Source organism: Chiloscyllium plagiosum, unplaced genomic scaffold (genome assembly GCF_037043375.1).
Source record: "Chiloscyllium plagiosum isolate Xiang-an unplaced genomic scaffold, Cpla_swu_hap1 HiC_scaffold_51, whole genome shotgun sequence".
In the NCBI taxonomy this organism is placed as follows: Eukaryota; Metazoa; Chordata; class Chondrichthyes; order Orectolobiformes; family Hemiscylliidae; genus Chiloscyllium; species Chiloscyllium plagiosum.
The window spans coordinates 189,294-206,832 of NW_028270189.1; the positions used below are offsets into that span (position 1 = coordinate 189,294).

The 17,539-nt window shown below is 55.3% G+C and overlaps 1 protein-coding gene across 1 annotated transcript in view; it reads left to right on the plus strand.

Annotated features, from left to right (window-relative positions):
* Positions 1–4,204: 4,204 nt before the first annotated feature.
* Positions 4,205–17,539, plus strand: part of ikbkg (inhibitor of nuclear factor kappa B kinase regulatory subunit gamma) — a 64,996-nt gene continuing 51,661 nt past the window's right edge. Inside the window, exons 1-2 of the mRNA XM_087985279.1 lie at positions 4,205–4,572; positions 11,295–11,479. Of these exons, the coding sequence (XP_087841405.1) occupies positions 4,365–4,572; positions 11,295–11,479 (393 nt within the window). The 5' untranslated portion in view covers positions 4,205–4,364. The remainder of the gene's footprint in view (positions 4,573–11,294; positions 11,480–17,539) is intronic.

Sequence of the window (17,539 nt, forward strand, 5' to 3'; positions counted from 1 at the left end):
GGACAGTAATCCAGGGTACGGGAGAGCGGGGGGTTATATTACTGGACAGTAATCCAGGGTACGGAAGAGCAAGGGTTATATTACTGGACAGTAATCCAGGGTACGGGAGAGCGGGGGGTTATATTACTGGACAGTAATCCAGGGTACGGAAGAGCAAGGGTTATATTACTGGACAGTAATCCAGGGTACGGGAGTGCGGGGGGTTATATTACTGGAGAGTAATCCAGGGTACGGGAGAGCGGGGGGTTATATTACTGGACAGTAATCCAGGGTACGGGAGAGCGGGGGGTTATATTACTGGACAGTAATCCAGGGTACGGGAGAGCGGCTGGTTATATTACTGGAGAGTAATCCAGGGTACGGGAGAGCGGGGGGTTATATTACTGGACAGTAATCCAGGGTACGGGAGTGCGGGGGTTATATTACTGGACAGTAATCCAGGGTACGGGAGAGCGGGGGTTATATTACTGGACAGTAATCCAGGGTACGGGAGAGCGGGGGGTTATATTACTGGACAGTAATCCTGGGTACGGGAGAGCGGGGGTTATATTACTGGACAGTAATCCAGGGTACGGGAGAGCGGGGGGTTATATTACTGGACAGTAATCCAGGGTACGGGAGAGCGGGGGTTATATTACTGGACAGTAATCCAGTGTACGGAAGAGCGAGGGTTATATTACTGGACAGTAATCCAGGGTACGGGTGATCGGGGGGGTTATATTACTGGACAGTAATCCAGGGTACGGGAGAGCGGGTGGTTATATTACTGGACAGTAACCCAGGTTACGGGAGAGCGGGGCGTTATATTACTGGACAGTAATCCAGGGTACGGGAGAGCGGGGGTTATGTTACTGGACAGTAATCCAGGGTACGGGAGTGCGGGGGGTTATATTACTGGACAGTAACCCAGGGTACGGGAGTGCGGGGGGGTTATATTACTGGACAGTAATCCAGGGTACGGGAGAGCGGGGGTTATATTACTGGACAGTAATCCAGGGTACGGGAGTGCGGGTGGTTATATTACTGGACAGTAATCCAGTGTACGGGAGAGCGGGGGTTATATTACTGGTCAGTAATCCAGGGTACGGGAGAGCGGCGGGTTATATTACTGGACAGTAATCCAGTGTACGGGAGAGTGGGGGGTTATATTACTGGACAGTAATCCAGTGTACGGGAGAGCGGGGGGTTATATTACTGGACAGTGATCCAGGGTACGGGAGAGCGGGGGTTATATTACTGGACAGTAATCCAGTGTACGGGAGAGCAGGGGTTATATTACTGGACAGTAATCCAGTGTACGGGAGTGCGGGGGGTTATATTACTGGACAGTAATCCAGTGTACGGGAGAGCGGGGGTTATATTACTGGACAGTAATCCAGGGTACGGGAGAGAGGGGGTTATATTACTGGACAGTAATCCAGGGTACGGGAGAGGGGGGGGTTATATTACTGGACAGTAATCCAGGGTACGGGAGAGAGGGGGGTTATATTACTGGACAGTAATCCAGTGTACGGGAGAGCGGGGGGTTATATTACTGGACAGTAATCCAGGGTACGGGAGAGCGGGGGTTATATTACTGGACAGTAATCCAGGGTACGGGAGTGCGGGGGGTTATATTACTGGACAGTAACCCAGGGTACGGGAGAGCGGGGGGTTATATTACTGGACAGTAATCCTGGGTACGGGAGAGCGGGGGGTTATATTACTGGACAGTAATCCAGGGTACGGGAGAGCGGGGGGTTATATTACTGGACAGTAACCCAGGGCATGGGAGAGCGGGGGGTTATATTACTGGACAGTAATCCAGGGTACGGGAGAGCGGGTGTTTATATTACTGGACAGTAATCCAGGGTAGGGGAGAGCGGGGGGTTATATTACTGGACAGTAATCCAGGGTACGGGAGAGCGGGTGTTTATATTACTGGACAGTAATCCAGGGTACGGGAGAGCGGGGGTTTATATTTCTGGACAGAAATCCAGTGTACGGGAGAGCGGGGGGTTATATTACTGGACAGTAATCCAGGGTACGGGAGAGCGGGTGTTTATATTACTGGACAGTAATCCAGGGTACGGGAGTGCGGGGGGTTATATTACTGGACAGTAATCCAGCGTACGGGAGAGCGGGGGGTTATATTACTGGACAGTAATCCAGGGTACGGAAGAGCAAGGGTTATATTACTGGACAGTAATCCAGGGTACGGGAGAGCGGGGGGTTATATTACTGGACAGTAATCCAGGGTACGGAAGAGCAAGGGTTATATTACTGGACAGTAATCCAGGGTACGGGAGTGCGGGGGGTTATATTACTGGAGAGTAATCCAGGGTACGGGAGAGCGGGGGGTTATATTACTGGACAGTAATCCAGGGTACGGGAGAGCGGGGGTTATATTACTGGACAGTAATCCAGGGTACGGGAGAGCGGGGGTTATATTACTGGACAGTAATCCAGGGTACGGGAGAGCGGGGGTTTATATTACTGGACAGTAATCCTGGGTACGGGAGAGCGGGGGTTATATTACTGGACAGTAATCCAGGGTACAGGAGAGCGGGGGGTTATATTACTGGACAGTAATCCAGGGTACGGGAGAGCGGGGGTTATATTACTGGACAGTAATCCAGTGTACGGAAGAGCGAGGGTTATATTACTGGACAGTAATCCAGGGTACGGGTGATCGGGGGGGTTATATTACTGGACAGTAATCCAGGGTACGGGAGAGCGGGTGGTTATATTACTGGACAGTAACCCAGGTTACGGGAGAGCGGGGGGTTATATTACTGGACAGTAATCCAGGGTACGGGAGAGCGGGGGTTATGTTACTGGACAGTAATCCAGGGTACGGGAGAGCGGGGGGTTATATTACTGGACAGTAATCCAGGGTGCGGGAGTGCGGGGGGTTATATTACTGGACAGTAACCCAGGGTACAGGAGTGCGGGGGGGTTATATTACTGGACAGTAATCCAGGGTACGGGAGAGCGGGGGTTATATTACTGGACAGTAATCCAGGGTACGGGAGTGCGGGTGGTTATATTACTGGACAGTAATCCAGGGTACGGGAGTGCGGGTGGTTATATTACTGGACAGTAATCCAGGGTACGGGAGTGCGGGGGGTTATATTACTGGACAGTAATCCAGTGTACGGGAGAGCGGGGGTTTGTATTACTGGAAAGTAATCCAGGGCACGGGAGAGCGGGGGGTTATATTACTGGACAGTAATCCAGGGTACGGGAGAGCGGGGGTTATATTACTGGACAGTAATCCAGGGTACGGGAGAGCGGGGGTTTATATTTCTGGACAGAAATCCAGTGTACGGGAGAGCGAGGGTTATATTACTGGACAGTAATCCAGGGTACGTGAGAGCGGGGGTTATATTACTGGACAGTAATCCAGGGTACGGGAGTGCGGGGGGTTATATTACTGGACAGTAATCCAGGGTACGGGAGAGCGGGGGGGTTATATTACTGGACAGTAATCCAGGGTACGGGAGAGCGGGGGTTATATTACTGGACAGTAATCCAGGGTACGGGAGAGCGGGGGTTATATTACTGGACAGTAATCCAGGGTACGGGAGCGCGGGGTGGTTATATTACTGGACTGTAATCCAGGGTACGGGAGTGCGGGGGTTATATTACTGGACAGTAATCCAGGGTACGGGAGAGCGGGGGGTTATATTACTGGACAGTAATCCAGGGTACGGGAGTGCGGGGGTTATATTACTGGACAGTAATCCAGGGTACGGGAGAGCGGGGGGTTATATTACTGGACAGTAATCCAGGGTACGGGAGAGCGGGGGGTTATATTACTGGATAGTAATCCAGGGTACGGGAGTGCGGGGGTTTATATTACTGGAAAGTAATCCAGGGTACGGGAGTGCGGGGGTTATATTACTGGACAGTAATCCAGGGTACGGGAGAGCGGGGGGTTATATTACTGGACAGTAATCCAGGGTACGGGAGAGCGGGGGGTTATATTACTGGATAGTAATCCAGGGTACGGGAGTGCGGGGGTTTATATTACTGGAAAGTAATCCAGGGTACGGGAGTGCGGGGGTTATATTACTGGACAGTAATCCAGGGTACGGGAGTGCGGGGGGTTATATTACTGGACAGTAATCCAGTGTACGGGAGAGCGAGGGTTACATTACTGATGGTAATACATTTCTCTGTCTCTGCAGCCCTCTCTGTCTCCAACCTGCCCCTCCACCTGCACCCTCCTCCACCTCTCCTTCTGTCCATTCGCAGCCTCCCCCCATCCTGCACCAGCCTCATTCTTCGGGCTTATCTCTGCTCTTTCCCGTTCTCCCCCACCCCCCCCCCCCCCACCCACTCCCCACCTCACGGTCTCCCCACCCGTCCTCAGCTCCCACATGTCCCGTGTCCAGGGCACCCTCCTGACGGAGATGGTAGTGCAGCCCACCAGCAGTCTGGGCAGCGGGCCGGAGACCATGGGCGAGGACGAGGGACAGGGGAGCCGCCAGAGAATCGCTGCGCCGCCTCTACGGGGCGAATACCCCAGCCTGGGCGCCCTCCTGCAACTCAACCGAGAGCTTCAGGCTGACAACGCCAGCCTCCGAGGTGAGGGCGTGCCCGCGATTGGCATGGGGTGGCGGGGAGATGTACAGGAGGTTGGCGACGGCCTGTTCTGGGATACTGTGCCCAGTTCCGGTCGCCCTGTAATAGGAAGGATGTTATCGAAGCTGGAGAGAGATCCGGGAAGAGATTTACCAGGACATTGCTGGGGAACGGAGGGTTTGGGTTACAGAGAGAGCCTGGGACATATTTCCCTCTTTTATGACCGCTGCCTCACGGCGCCAGGGACCCGGGATCGATTCCTTCCCTCGGGCGACTGTCTGTGTGGAGTTTGCACATTTTCCCCCGTGTCTGCGTGGGTTTAGCCCAGGTGCTCCCACAGTCCAAAGATATGCAGGTTAGGGTGGATTGGCCGTGCTAAATTGTCCCATAGTGCCCAGGGATGTGCAGGTTAGGGTGGATTGGCCGTGCTAAATTGTCCCATAGTGCCCAGGGATGTGCAGGTTAGGGTGGATTGGCCGTGCTAAATTGTCCCATAGTGCCCAGGGATGTGCAGGTTAGGGTGGATTGGCCGTGCTAAGTTGTCCCCGTAGTGCCCAGGGATGTGCAGGTTAGGGTGGATTGGCCGTGCTTAATTGTCCCCGTAGAGCCCAGGGATGTGCAGGTTAGGGTGGGATTGGCCGTGCTTAATTGTCCCCGTAGAGCCCAGGGATGTGCAGGTTAGGGTGGATTGGCCGTGCTAAATTGTCCCGTAGTGCCCAGGGATGTACAGGTTAGGGTGGATTAGCCGTGCTAAATTGTCCCCGTAGTGCCAGGGATGTGCAGGTTAGGTTGGATTGGCCATGCTAAATTGTCCCCGTAGTGCCCAGGGATGTGCAGGTTAGGGTGGATTGGCCGTGCTAAATTGTCCCATAGTGCCCAGGGATGTGCAGGTTAGGGTGGATTGGCCGTGCTAAGTTGTCCCCGTAGTGCCCAGGGATGTGCAGGTTAGGGTGGATTGGCCGTGCTTAATTGTCCCCGTAGAGCCCAGGGATGTGCAGGTTAGGGTGGGATTGGCCGTGCTTAATTGTCCCCGTAGAGCCCAGGGATGTGCAGGTTAGGGTGGATTGGCCGTGCTAAATTGTCCCGTAGTGCCCAGGGATGTACAGGTTAGGGTGGATTAGCCGTGCTAAATTGTCCCCGTAGTGCCAGGGATGTGCAGGTTAGGTTGGATTGGCCATGCTAAATTGTCCCCGTAGTGCCCAGGGATGTGCAGGTTATGGTGGATTGGCCGTGCTAAATTGTCCCCGTAGTGCCCAGGGATGTGCAGGTTAGGGTGGATTGGCCGTGCTAAATTGTCCCCGTAGTGCCCAGGGATGTACAGATTAGGGTGGATTGGCTGTGCTAAATTGTCCCGGTAGTGTCCAGGGATGTGCAGGTCACGGTGGATTGACCGTGCTAAATTGTCCCCGTAGTGCCCAGGGATGTGCAGGTTAGGGTGGATTAGCCGTGCTAAATTGTCCCCGTAGTGCCCAGGGATGTGCAGGTTAGGGTGGATTGGCCGTGCTAAATTGTCCCCGTAGTGCCCAGGGATGTGCAGGTTAGGGTGGATTGGCCGTGCTAAATTGTCCCGTAGTGCCCAGGGATGTACAGGTTAGGGTGGATTGGCCATGCTAAATTGTCCCCGTAGTGCCCAGGGATGTGCAGGTTAGGGTGGATTGGCCGTGCTAAATTGTCCCCGTAATGCCCAGGGATGTGCAGGTTAGGGTGGATTGGCCGTGCTAAATTGTCCCCGTAGTGCCCAGGGATGTGCAGGTTAGGGTGGATTGGCCGTGCTAAATTGTCCCGTAGTGCCCAGGGATGTGCAGGTTAGGGTGGATTGGCCATGCTAAATTGTCCCCTTAGTGCCCAGGGACGTGCAGGTTAGGGTGGATTGGCCGTGCTAAATTGTCCCATAGTGCCCAGGGATGTGCAGGTTAGGGTGGATTGGCCATGCTAAATTGTCACCGTAGTGCCCAGGGATGTGCAGGTTAGGGTGGATTGGCCATGCTAAATTGTCCCCATAGTGCCCAGGGATGTGTAGGTTAGGGTGAATTGGCCATGCTAAATTGTCCCCGTAGTGCCCAGGGATGTACAGGTTAGGGTGGATTGGCCGTGCTAAATTGTCCCCGTAGTGCCCAGGGATGTGCAGGTTAGGGTGGATTGGCCATGCTAAATTGTCCCATAGTGCCCAGGGATGTGCAAGTTAGGGTGGATTGGCCGTGCTAAATTGTCCCGTAGTGCCCAGGGATGTGCAGGTTAGGGTGGATTGGCCGTGCTAAATTGTCCCCACAGAGCCCAGGGATGTGCAGGTTAGGGTGGATTGGCCATGCTAAATTGTCCCGTAGTGCCCAGGGATGAGCAGGTTAGGGTGGATTGGCCGTGCTAAATTGTCCCGTAGTGCCCAGGGATGTGCAGGTTAGGGTGGATTGGCCATGCTAAATTGTCCCCGTAGTGCCCAGGGATGTACAGGTTAGGATGGATTGGCCGTGCTAAATTGTCCCCGTAGTGCCCAGGGATGTGCAGGTTAGGGTGGATTGGCCATGCTAAATTGTCACCGTAGTGCCCAGGGATGTGCAGGTTAGGGTGGATTGGCCGTGCTAAATTGTCCCATAGTGCCCAGGGATGTGCAGGTTAGGGTGGATTGGCCGTGCTAAATTGTCTCGTAGTGCCCAGGGATGTGCAGGTTAGGGTGGATTGGCCATGCTAAATTGTCCCCGTAGTGCCCAGGGATGTACAGGTTAGGGTGGATTGGCCGTGCTAAATTGTCCCGGTAGTGTCCAGGGATGTGCAGGTCACGTTGGATTGACCGTGCTAAATTGTCCCCGTAGTGCCCAGGGATGTGCAGGTTAGGGTGGATTGGCCGTGCTAAATTGTCCCCGTAGTGCCCAGGGATGTGCAGGTTAGGGTGGATTGGCCGTGCTAAATTGTCCCCGTAGTGCCCAGGGATGTACAGGTTAGGGTGGATTGGCCGTGCTAAATTGTCCCCGTAGTGCCCAGGGATGTGCAGGTTAGGGTGGATTGGCCGTGCTAAATTGTCCCGTAATGCCCAGGGATGTGCAGGTTAGGGTGGATTGGCCGTGCTAAATTGTCCCCGTAGTGCCCAGGGATGTGCAGGTTAGGGTGGATTGGCCGTGCTAAATTGTCCCGTAGTGCCCAGGGATGTGCAGGTTAGGGTGGATTGGCCGTGCTAAATTGTCCCGTAGTGCCCAGGGATGTGCAGGTTAGGGTGGGTTGGCCGTGCTAAATTGTCCCCGTAGTGCCCAGGGATGTGCAGGTTAGGGTGGATTGGCCGTGCTAAATTGTCCCCGTAGTGCCCAGGGATGTGCAGGTTAGGGTGGATTGGCCGTGCTAAATTGTCCCCGTAGTGCCCAGGGATGTGCAGGTTAGGGTGGGATTGGCCGTGCTAAATTGTCCCCGTAGTGCCCAGGGATGTGCAGGTTAGGGTGGATTGGCCGTGCTAAATTGTCCCGTAGTGCCCAGGGATGTGCAGGTTAGGGTGGGTTGGCCGTGCTAAATTGTCCCCGTAGTGCCCAGGGATGTGCAGGTTAGGGTGGATTGGCCGTGCTAAATTGTCCCCGTAGTGCCCAGGGATGTGCAGGTTAGGGTGGATTGGCCGTGCTAAATTGTCCCCGTAGTGCCCAGGGATGTGCAGGTTAGGGTGGGATTGGCCGTGCTAAATTGTCCCCGTAGTGCCCAGGGATGTGCAGGTTAGGGTGGATTGGCCGTGCTAAATTGTCCCGTAGTGCCCAGGAATGTGCAGGTTAGGGTGGATTGGCCGTGCTAAATTGTCCCCGTAGTGCCCAGGAATGTGCAGGTTAGGGCGGGATTGGCCGTGCTAAATTGTCCCCGTAGTGCCCAGGGATGTGCAGGTTAGGGTGGATTGGCCGTGCTAAATTGTCCCCGTAGTGCCCAGGGATGTGCAGGTTAGGTGCATTTGACAGGGGTAAATGTCGAGCAATAGGTAAGGGGAACGGGTCTGGGTGGGTTGATCTTTGGAGGGTCGGTGTGGACTTGTTGGGCCGAAGGGCCTGTTTCCACACCTTGGAGAATCTCTGAAATCAACTCAATGAATTCCCCCAGAGGGGTGACCCTATCCAGGCGACCCCTGCTTTTCGGAAGTTCGCCTCACGCCCCTCTGCTTCTCCGAAAGCCCGACATTCCCACCTGTTCTCGCTCACCAGGAGAAGTCCGAAGGGGATTTTCCCTTTTCCGAAAGAAGGTGAAATTTTTCCCGTATAAATGACATCTTCTTTTCTCTCTGCCATTTTGGCTTCCAAACGGTTTCGCAGGAACACCACTTTCAGACAGCGGGGGATACCTGTTGAGGGTTGGAAAATCACGAGGGGGGTAGATAGCGTGAATGGCAAAGTGTTTTAATCCCCCTGGAGTTGTGGATTTTTTAAAGGTGAGAGGGCATGGATAGGGTAAACAGACAAGGTCTTTTCCCCCCCTGGGGTGGGGGAGCCCAGAACTAGAGGTTTATAAAATCATGAGGGGGGCATGGATAGGGTAAATAGACAAGGTCTTTTCCCCCTGGGGTGGGGGAGTCCAGAACTAGAGATTTATAAAATCATGAGGAGGGGCATGGATAGGGTAAATAGACAAGGTCTTTTCCCCCTGGGGTAGGGGAGCCCAGAACTCGAGGGTTATAAAATCATGAGGGGGGGCATGAATAGGGTAAATAGACAAGGTCTTTTCCCCCCCTGGGGTGTGGGAGCCCAGAACTAGAGGGTTATAAAATCATGAGGGGGGCATGGATAGGGTAAATAGACAAGGTCTTTTCCCCCTGGGGTGGGGGAGCCCAGAACTAGAGATTTATAAAATCATGAGGGGGGGACATGGATAGGGTAAATAGACAAGGTCTTTTCCCCCTGGGGTGGGGGAGCCCAGAACTAGAGGGTTATAAAATCATGAGGGGGGACATGGATAGGGTAAATAGACAAGGTCTTTTCCCCCCTGGGGTGGGGGAGCCCAGAACTAGAGGTTTATAAAATCATGACGGGGGGGTATGGATAGGGTAAATAGACAAGGTCTTTTCCCCCCCGGGGTGGGGGAGCCCAGAACTAGAGGTTTATAAAATCATGAGGGGGACATGGATAGGGTAAATAGACAAGGTCTTTTCCCCCCTGGGGTGGGGGAGTCCAGAACTAGAGGTTTATAAAATCATGAGGGGGGGCATGGATAGGGTAAATAGACAAGGTCTTTTCCCCCTGGGGTGGGGGAGCCCAGAACTAGAGATTTATAAAATCATGAGGGGGGGACATGGATAGGGTAAATAGACAAGGTCTTTTCCCCCCTGGGGTGGGGGAGCCCAGAACTAGAGGTTTATAAAATCATGACGGGGGGGTATGGATAGGGTAAGTAGACAAGGTCTTTTCCCCCTGGGGTGGGGGAGCCCAGAACTAGAGGTTTATAAAATCATGAGGGGGACATGGATAGGGTAAACAGACAAGGTCTTTTCCCCCTGGGGTGGGGGAGCCCAGAACTAGAGGTTTATAAAATCATGAGGGGGGGACATGGATAGGGTAAATAGACAAGGTCTTTTCCCCCTGGGATGGGGGGGGTCCAGAACTAGAGGGGCGTAAGTTTAAGGTGAGAGGGGGAAGATATAAAAGAGACCGAGGGGGCAACGTTTTCACGCAGAGGTTGGGATGAGCTGCCAGAGGAAGTGGTGGGGGCTGGTACAATGATAACATTTAAAAGGATGGGTGGGGGGGGACATGGATAGGAAGGGATTAGAGGGAGATGGGCCAAGTGCTGGGGAATGGGGGCTGAATTAGGTTCGGAAAGCAGGGTCAGCACGGACGAGTAGGACCGAAGGGTCTGTTTCCGCGCTGTACGTCCCAATTACTCCGTCACAAAGATTGAGAAGGGACACGAGGGGCAATTTCCTCTTTCCTCTGAAGGGTATTATTAAAAAGCTGGAGAGGCTTCAGAGAAGACGTCACCAGGATGTTGGAGGGTTTGAGTTATCGGCTTGGGCTGGGATGTTTCTCGCGGGACCTTTCGAGATGTTCGTGAAATCACGAGGGGTCGAGATAGGGTGACGAGAGCAGGGTCTCTTTTCCCCCTGGGGTGGGGGATTTCAAGACTTGGGGCGGGGGGAGCACCTTTTTTAAAGTGAGAGGATTTCAGATTTTTAAAGTGAGACGGGCGGCAAAGTTTTAATTTTAACGCGGAGGGCGGTCTGTGTGTGTGGAGTGACCTTCCTGAGGGAGTGGTGGTCGCGGGTCCAGTTTAAAAGACTTTCGGATAAGTCCGTGAATTGGGAAGGTTTGGGGAGGGATACGGGGCCGGGAGCAGGGCAGGGTTTGCGCGGGACGAGGTTAGGTTCAGGATTAGGCCCGTTTCCGTTTCCCTCCTGGAAGATTGGAAAGGGGGTTGAGGGGTGGTTCTGGGTGATGGGTTTGGCCGGGTCGGGGGGGGTTCGGGGTGCAGGTTTTCCAGGTGTTAAAGCCCCACGGAGGCTCCCAACGGTTGGAGGTGAGGGCAGATTCTGGGAATCTGGAATAGGGGGCAAGATGGCTCCCTCTGGGGGTATGGCCAGGGAGAGTGCGGCGGCCATTTTGGATTGAGGCAAAGAGGGAGGGAGACAGACACTGGAGCTCAGAGGACGCTGGAGGGGTTTGAGGGGTGGGGGGGGGAGACAAACGGCGAGATTTCCCCGTAGAGGTCACGCCCCGATGTCGGAACTAATGACTTTTGGGATTTGCCGTTCCCCTCTCCCCCTGCCCCGCACTCCACAGACGCCATCCGCCAGAGTAACCAGGAGCTGAAGGAGAGGTGCGAGGAACTGCAGGCTTTCCACGCGCGGGACCGCAAGGTCAAGGAGATGGTGGCGCAAAGGTTCGAAGAAGCACGTTTCCTGGTGGAGCGTCTCAGAGCGGCCAACAACGAGCTCCGCAGGACGGCAGCCCAGGGAGGCAAGGAGGTAACGGGGCCCCTTGCTCTCCCCACACACACACAGCCTCCCCACACGCCCCACTCTCCCCACGTCCCCCTCTCCCCCACACATCCCTCTCACCACATCCCCCTCTCCCCCACATCCCCCTCTCCCCACGTTCCCTTCTCCCCAACACATCCCTCTCCCCACATCCCCCTCTCCCCCACATCCCTCTCTCCCCCACATCCCCCTATCACCCACACATCCCTCTCCCCAGGTCCCCCTCTCCCCACATCCCTCTCCCCCACACATCCCTCTCCCCACATCCCCCTCTCCCCCACATCCCCCTATCCTCCACACATCCCTCTCCCCAGGTCCCCCTCTCCCCACATTCCCCTCTCCCCCACATCCCCCTCTCCCCACACACCCCACTCTCCCCACATCCCCCTCTCTCTCCACATTCCCCCTCTCCCCCACATTCCCCCTCTCTCCCCACATCCCCCTCTCCCCCACATCCCCCTCCCCACATCCCACTCTCCCCATAAATCCCTCTCCCCACAGCCCCCTCTCCCCCCACACCCCCTTTCCCCACATCCCCCTCTCCCCCACACCCCCTCTCCCCACATCCCCCTCTCCCCACATCCCCCTCCCCCACATCCCCCTCTCCCACATCCTCCTCTCCCCCATATTCCCCTGTCCCCCACATCCTCCTCTCCCCCACATCCCCCTCTCCCCACACACCCCTCTCCACCACATCCCCCTTCCCCACATCCCACTCTCCCCACATCCCCCTCTCCCCACATCCCCCTCTCCCCTACATCCCCCTCCCCCCACATCCCCCTCTCCCCTACATCCCCCTCCCCACATCCCCCTCTCCCTACATCCCCCTTTCCCCCACATCCCCTTCTACCCCACATCTCCCTCTCCCCACACATCCCTCTCCCCCACATCCCCCTTCCACACATCCCACTCGCCCCACATCCCCCTTCCCCACATCCCTCTCCCCCACATCCCCCTTCCCCACATCCCACTCGCCCCACATCCCCCTTCCCCACATCCCCCCTCCCCCACATCCTCCTCTCCCCCATATCCCCCTGTCCCCCACATCCTTCTCTCCCCCACATCCCCCTCTCCCCATACATCCCTCTCCCCACACACCCCTCTCCACCACATCCCCCTTCCCCATATCCCATTCTCCCCACATACCCCTTCCACACATCCCTCTCCCCCACCTCCCACTCTCCCCACATCTCCCTTCCCCACATCCCACTCTCCCCACATCCCCTTCTCCCCACGTTCCCCCAAATCCATATCCACCACATCAACAACTTTCCCCTCATCTACCTGTTTGGTCACCATCTCAAAGAACTCAATAAGGTTGGTGAGGCACGACCGACCCTCCACAAAACCGTGCTGACTATCCCGAATCAACTTATTCCTTTCCAGATGATTGTAAATCCTATCTCTTATAATCCTTTTGCAACACTTTACCCACAACCGAAGTAAGGCTCACTGGTCTATAGGTCCCAGGGTTGTCTCTACTCCCCTTTTTGAACAAGGGAACATTTGCTGTCCTCTAGCCTTCTGGCACTATTCCTGTATACAAAGACGATATAAAGATCGAAGCCTAAGGCTCTGCAATCTCCTCCCCGACATCCCAAGGAATCCGAGGATAAATCCCATCCGGCCCTGGGGACTTATCTATTTTCACACTTTCCGGAATTGTTAACACCTCCTCCCTATGAACCTCAATCCCGTCTGGTCCAGTAGCCTGTACCTCGGTATTCTCCTCCACAACATTATCTTTTTCCAGTAGAATAGCATAGAATCATTGAAACCCAACAGTGTGGGAGCAGGCCCTTCGGCCCATCAAGCCCACACCCACCCTCCGAAGAGTAACCCATCCAGATCCAATCCTGTTACCTATATTCACCCTCTAACTAATGCACCTAACCTACACATCCCTGGGCACTACGGGGACAATTTAGCACGGCCAATCCACCCTAACCTGCACATCCCTGGGCACTACGGGACAATTTAGCACGGCCAATCCACCCTAACCTGCACATCCCTGGGCACTACGGGGACAATTTAGCACGGCCAATCCACCCTAACCTGCACATCCCTGGGCACTACGGGACAATTTAGCACGGCCAACCCACCCTAACCTGCACATCCCTGGGCACTACGGGGACAATTTAGCACGGCCAATCCACCCTAACCTGCTCATCCCTGGGCACTACGGGGACAATTTAGCACGGCCAACCCACCCTAACCTGCACATCCCTGGGCACTACGGGACAATTTAGCACGGTCAATCCCACCCTAACCTGCACATCCCTGGGCACTACGGGGACAATTTAGCACGGCCAATCCACCCTCACCTACACATCCCTGGGCACCACGGGGACAAGTTAGCACGGCCAACCCACCCTAACCTGCACACCCCTGGGCACTACGGGGACAATTTAGCATGGCCAATCAACCCTAACCTGCATATCCCTGGGCACTAAGGGGACAATTTAGCACGGCCAACCCACTCTAACCTGCACATCCCTGGGCACTACGGGGACAATTTAGCACGGCTAATCCACCCTAACCCGCACATCCCTGGGCACTACGGGGACAATTTAGCATGGCCAATCCACCCTAACCTGTACATCCCTGGGCACTATGGGACAATTTAGCACGGCCAATCCACCCTAACCTGTACATCCCTGGGCACTATGGGACAATTTAGCATGGCCAATCCACCCTAACCTGCACATCCCTGGACACTACGGGGACAATTTAGCACGGCCAATCCACCCTAACCTGCTCATCCCTGGGCACTACGGGGACAATTTAGCATGGCCAATCCACCCTAACCTGCACATCCCTGGACACTACGGGGACAATTTAGCACGGCCAATCCACCCTAACCTGCTCATCCCTGGGCACTACGGGGACAATTTAGCATGGCCAATCCACCCTAACCTGCTCATCCCTGGGCACTACGGGGACAATTTAGCACGGCCAATCCACCCTAACCTGCACATCCCTGGGCACTACGGGACAATTTAGCACGGTCAATCCCACCCTAACCTGCACATCCCTGGGCACTACGGGGACAATTTAGCACGGCCAATCCACCCTCACCTACACATCCCTGGGCACCACGGGGACAATTTAGCATGGCCAACCCACCCTAACCTGCACACCCCTGGGCACTACGGGGACAATTTAGCACGGCCAATCCACCCTAACCTGCACATCCCTGGGCACTACGGGGACAATTTAGCACGGCCAACCCACTCTGACCTGCACATCCCGGGGCACTACGGGGACAATTTAGCACGGCTAATCCACCCAAACCCGCACATCCCTGGGCACTACGGGACAATTTAGCACGGCCAATCCACCCTAACCTGCACATCCCTGGGCACTACGGGACAATTTAGCACGGCCAATCCACCATAACCGGCACATCCCAGGGCACTACGGGGACAATTTAGCACGGCCAATCCACCCTAACCTGCACATCCCTGGGCACTAGGGGACAATTTAGCACGGCCAATCCACCCTAACCTGCACATCCCTGGGCACTACGGGGACAATTTAGCACGGCCAATCCACCCTAACCCGCACATCCCTGGGCACTACGGGGACAATTTAGCATGGCCAATCCACCCTAATCTGCACATCCCTGGGCACTACGGGGACAATTTAGCACGGCCAATCCACCCTAACCTGCACATCCCTGGGCACTACAGGGACAATTTAGCACGGCCAATCCACCATAACCTGCACATCCCAGGGCACTACGGGGACAATTTAGCATGGCCAATCCACCCTAACCTGCACATCCCTGGGCACTACGGGGACAATTTAGCACGGCCAATCCACCCTAACCTGCACATCCCTGGGCACTACGGGGACAATTTAGCACGGCCAATCCACCATAACCTGCACATCACTGGGCACTACAGGGACAATTTAGCACGGCCAATCCCACCCTAACCTGCACATCCCTGGGCACTACGGGGACAATTTAGCACGGCCAATCCACCCTAACCTGCACATCCCTGGGCACCATGGGGACAATTTAGCACGGCCAATCCACCCTAACCTGCACATCCGTGGGCACTACGGGGACAATTTAGCACGGCCAATCCACCCTAACCTGCACATACCTGGGCACTACGGGGACAATTTAGCACGGCCAATCCACCATAACCTGCACATCCCTGGGCACTACGGGACAATTTAGCACGGACAACCCACCCTAACCTGCACATCCCTGGGCACTACGGGGACAATTTAGCACGGCCAATCCACCATAACCTGCACATCCCTGGGCACTACGGGACAATTTAGCACGGCCAATCCACCCTAACCTGCACATCCCTGGGCACTACGGGGACAATTTAGCACGGCCAATCCAACCTAACCTGCACATCCCTGGGAACTACGGGGACAATTTAGCATGGCCAATCCACCCTAACCTGCACATCCCTGGGCACTACAGGACAATTTAGCACGGGCAATCCACCCTAACCTGCACATCCCTGGGTACTACGGGGACAATTTAGCACGGCCAATCCACCCTAACGTGCACATCCCTGGGTACTACGGGGACAATTTAGCATGGCCAATCCACCCTAACCTGCACATCCCTGGGTACTACGGGGACAATTTAGCACGGCCAATCCACCCTAACCTGCACATCCCTGGGCACTACGGGTCAATTTAGCACGGCCAACCCACCCTAACCTGCACATCCCTGGGCACTATGGGGACAAATTAGCACGGCCAATCCACCATAACCTGCACATCCCTGGGCACTACGGGGACAATTTAGCACGGCCAATCCCACCCTAACCTACACATCCCTGGGCACTATGGGACAATTTAGCACGGCCAATCCACCCTAACCTGCACATCTCTGGGCACCATGGGGACAATTTAGCACGGCCAATCCACCCTAACCTGCACGTCCCTGGGCACTACGGGGACAATTTAGCACGGCCAATCCACCCTAACCTGCACATCCCTGGGCACTACGGGGACAATTTAGCACGGCCAATCCACCCTAACCTGTACATCCCTGGTCACTACGGGGACAATTTAGCACGGCCAATCCACCCTAACCTGCACATCCCTGGGCACTACGGGGACAATTTAGCACGGCCAATCCACCCTAACCTGCACATCCCTGGGCACTACAGGACAATTTAGCACGGGCAATCCACCCTAACCTGCACATCCCTGGGCACTATGGGGACAATTTAGCACGGCCAATCCACCCTAACCTGCACATCCCTGGGCACTACGGGGACAATTTAGCACGGCCAATCCACCCTAACTTGCACATCGCTGGGCACTACGGGGACAATTTAGCACGGCCAATCCACCCAAACCTGCACATCCCTGGGCACTACGGGGACAATTTAGCACGGCCAATCCACCCTAACCTGCACATCCCTGGGCACTACGGGACAATTTAGCACGGCCAACCCACCCTAACCTGCACATCCCTGGGCACTATGGGGACAATTTAGCACGGCCAACCCACCCTAACCTGCACATCCCTGGGCACTACGGGGACAATTTAGCACGGCCAATCCACCCTAACCTGCACATCCCTGGGCACTACGGGACAATTTAGCACGGCCAATCCACCCTAACCTGCACATCCCTGGGCACTATGGGACAATTTAGCACGGCCAACCCACCCTAACCTGCACACCCTGGGCACTACGGGACAATTTAGCACGGCCAATCCACCCTAACCTGCACATCCCTGGGCACTACGGGGACAATTTAGCACGGCCAATCCCACCCTAACCTGTACATCCCTGGGCACTACGGGACAATTTAGCACGGCCAACCCACCCTAACGTGCACATCCCTGGGCACTACGGGACAATTGGGATTAAGGGATAACATTTTTACAGGAGGCAGGGTAGGGGGGAGATGTAATCCAGGTAGCTGTGGGAGTCAGTGGGTTCGTAGAAAACATCAGTGTTGAGTCGGTCACCGTTGATGGTGATGGAGAGGTCCAGGAAGGGGAGAGAGGTGTCAGAGATGGTCCAGGTAAATTAAAGGTCGGGGTGGAATGTGTTGGTG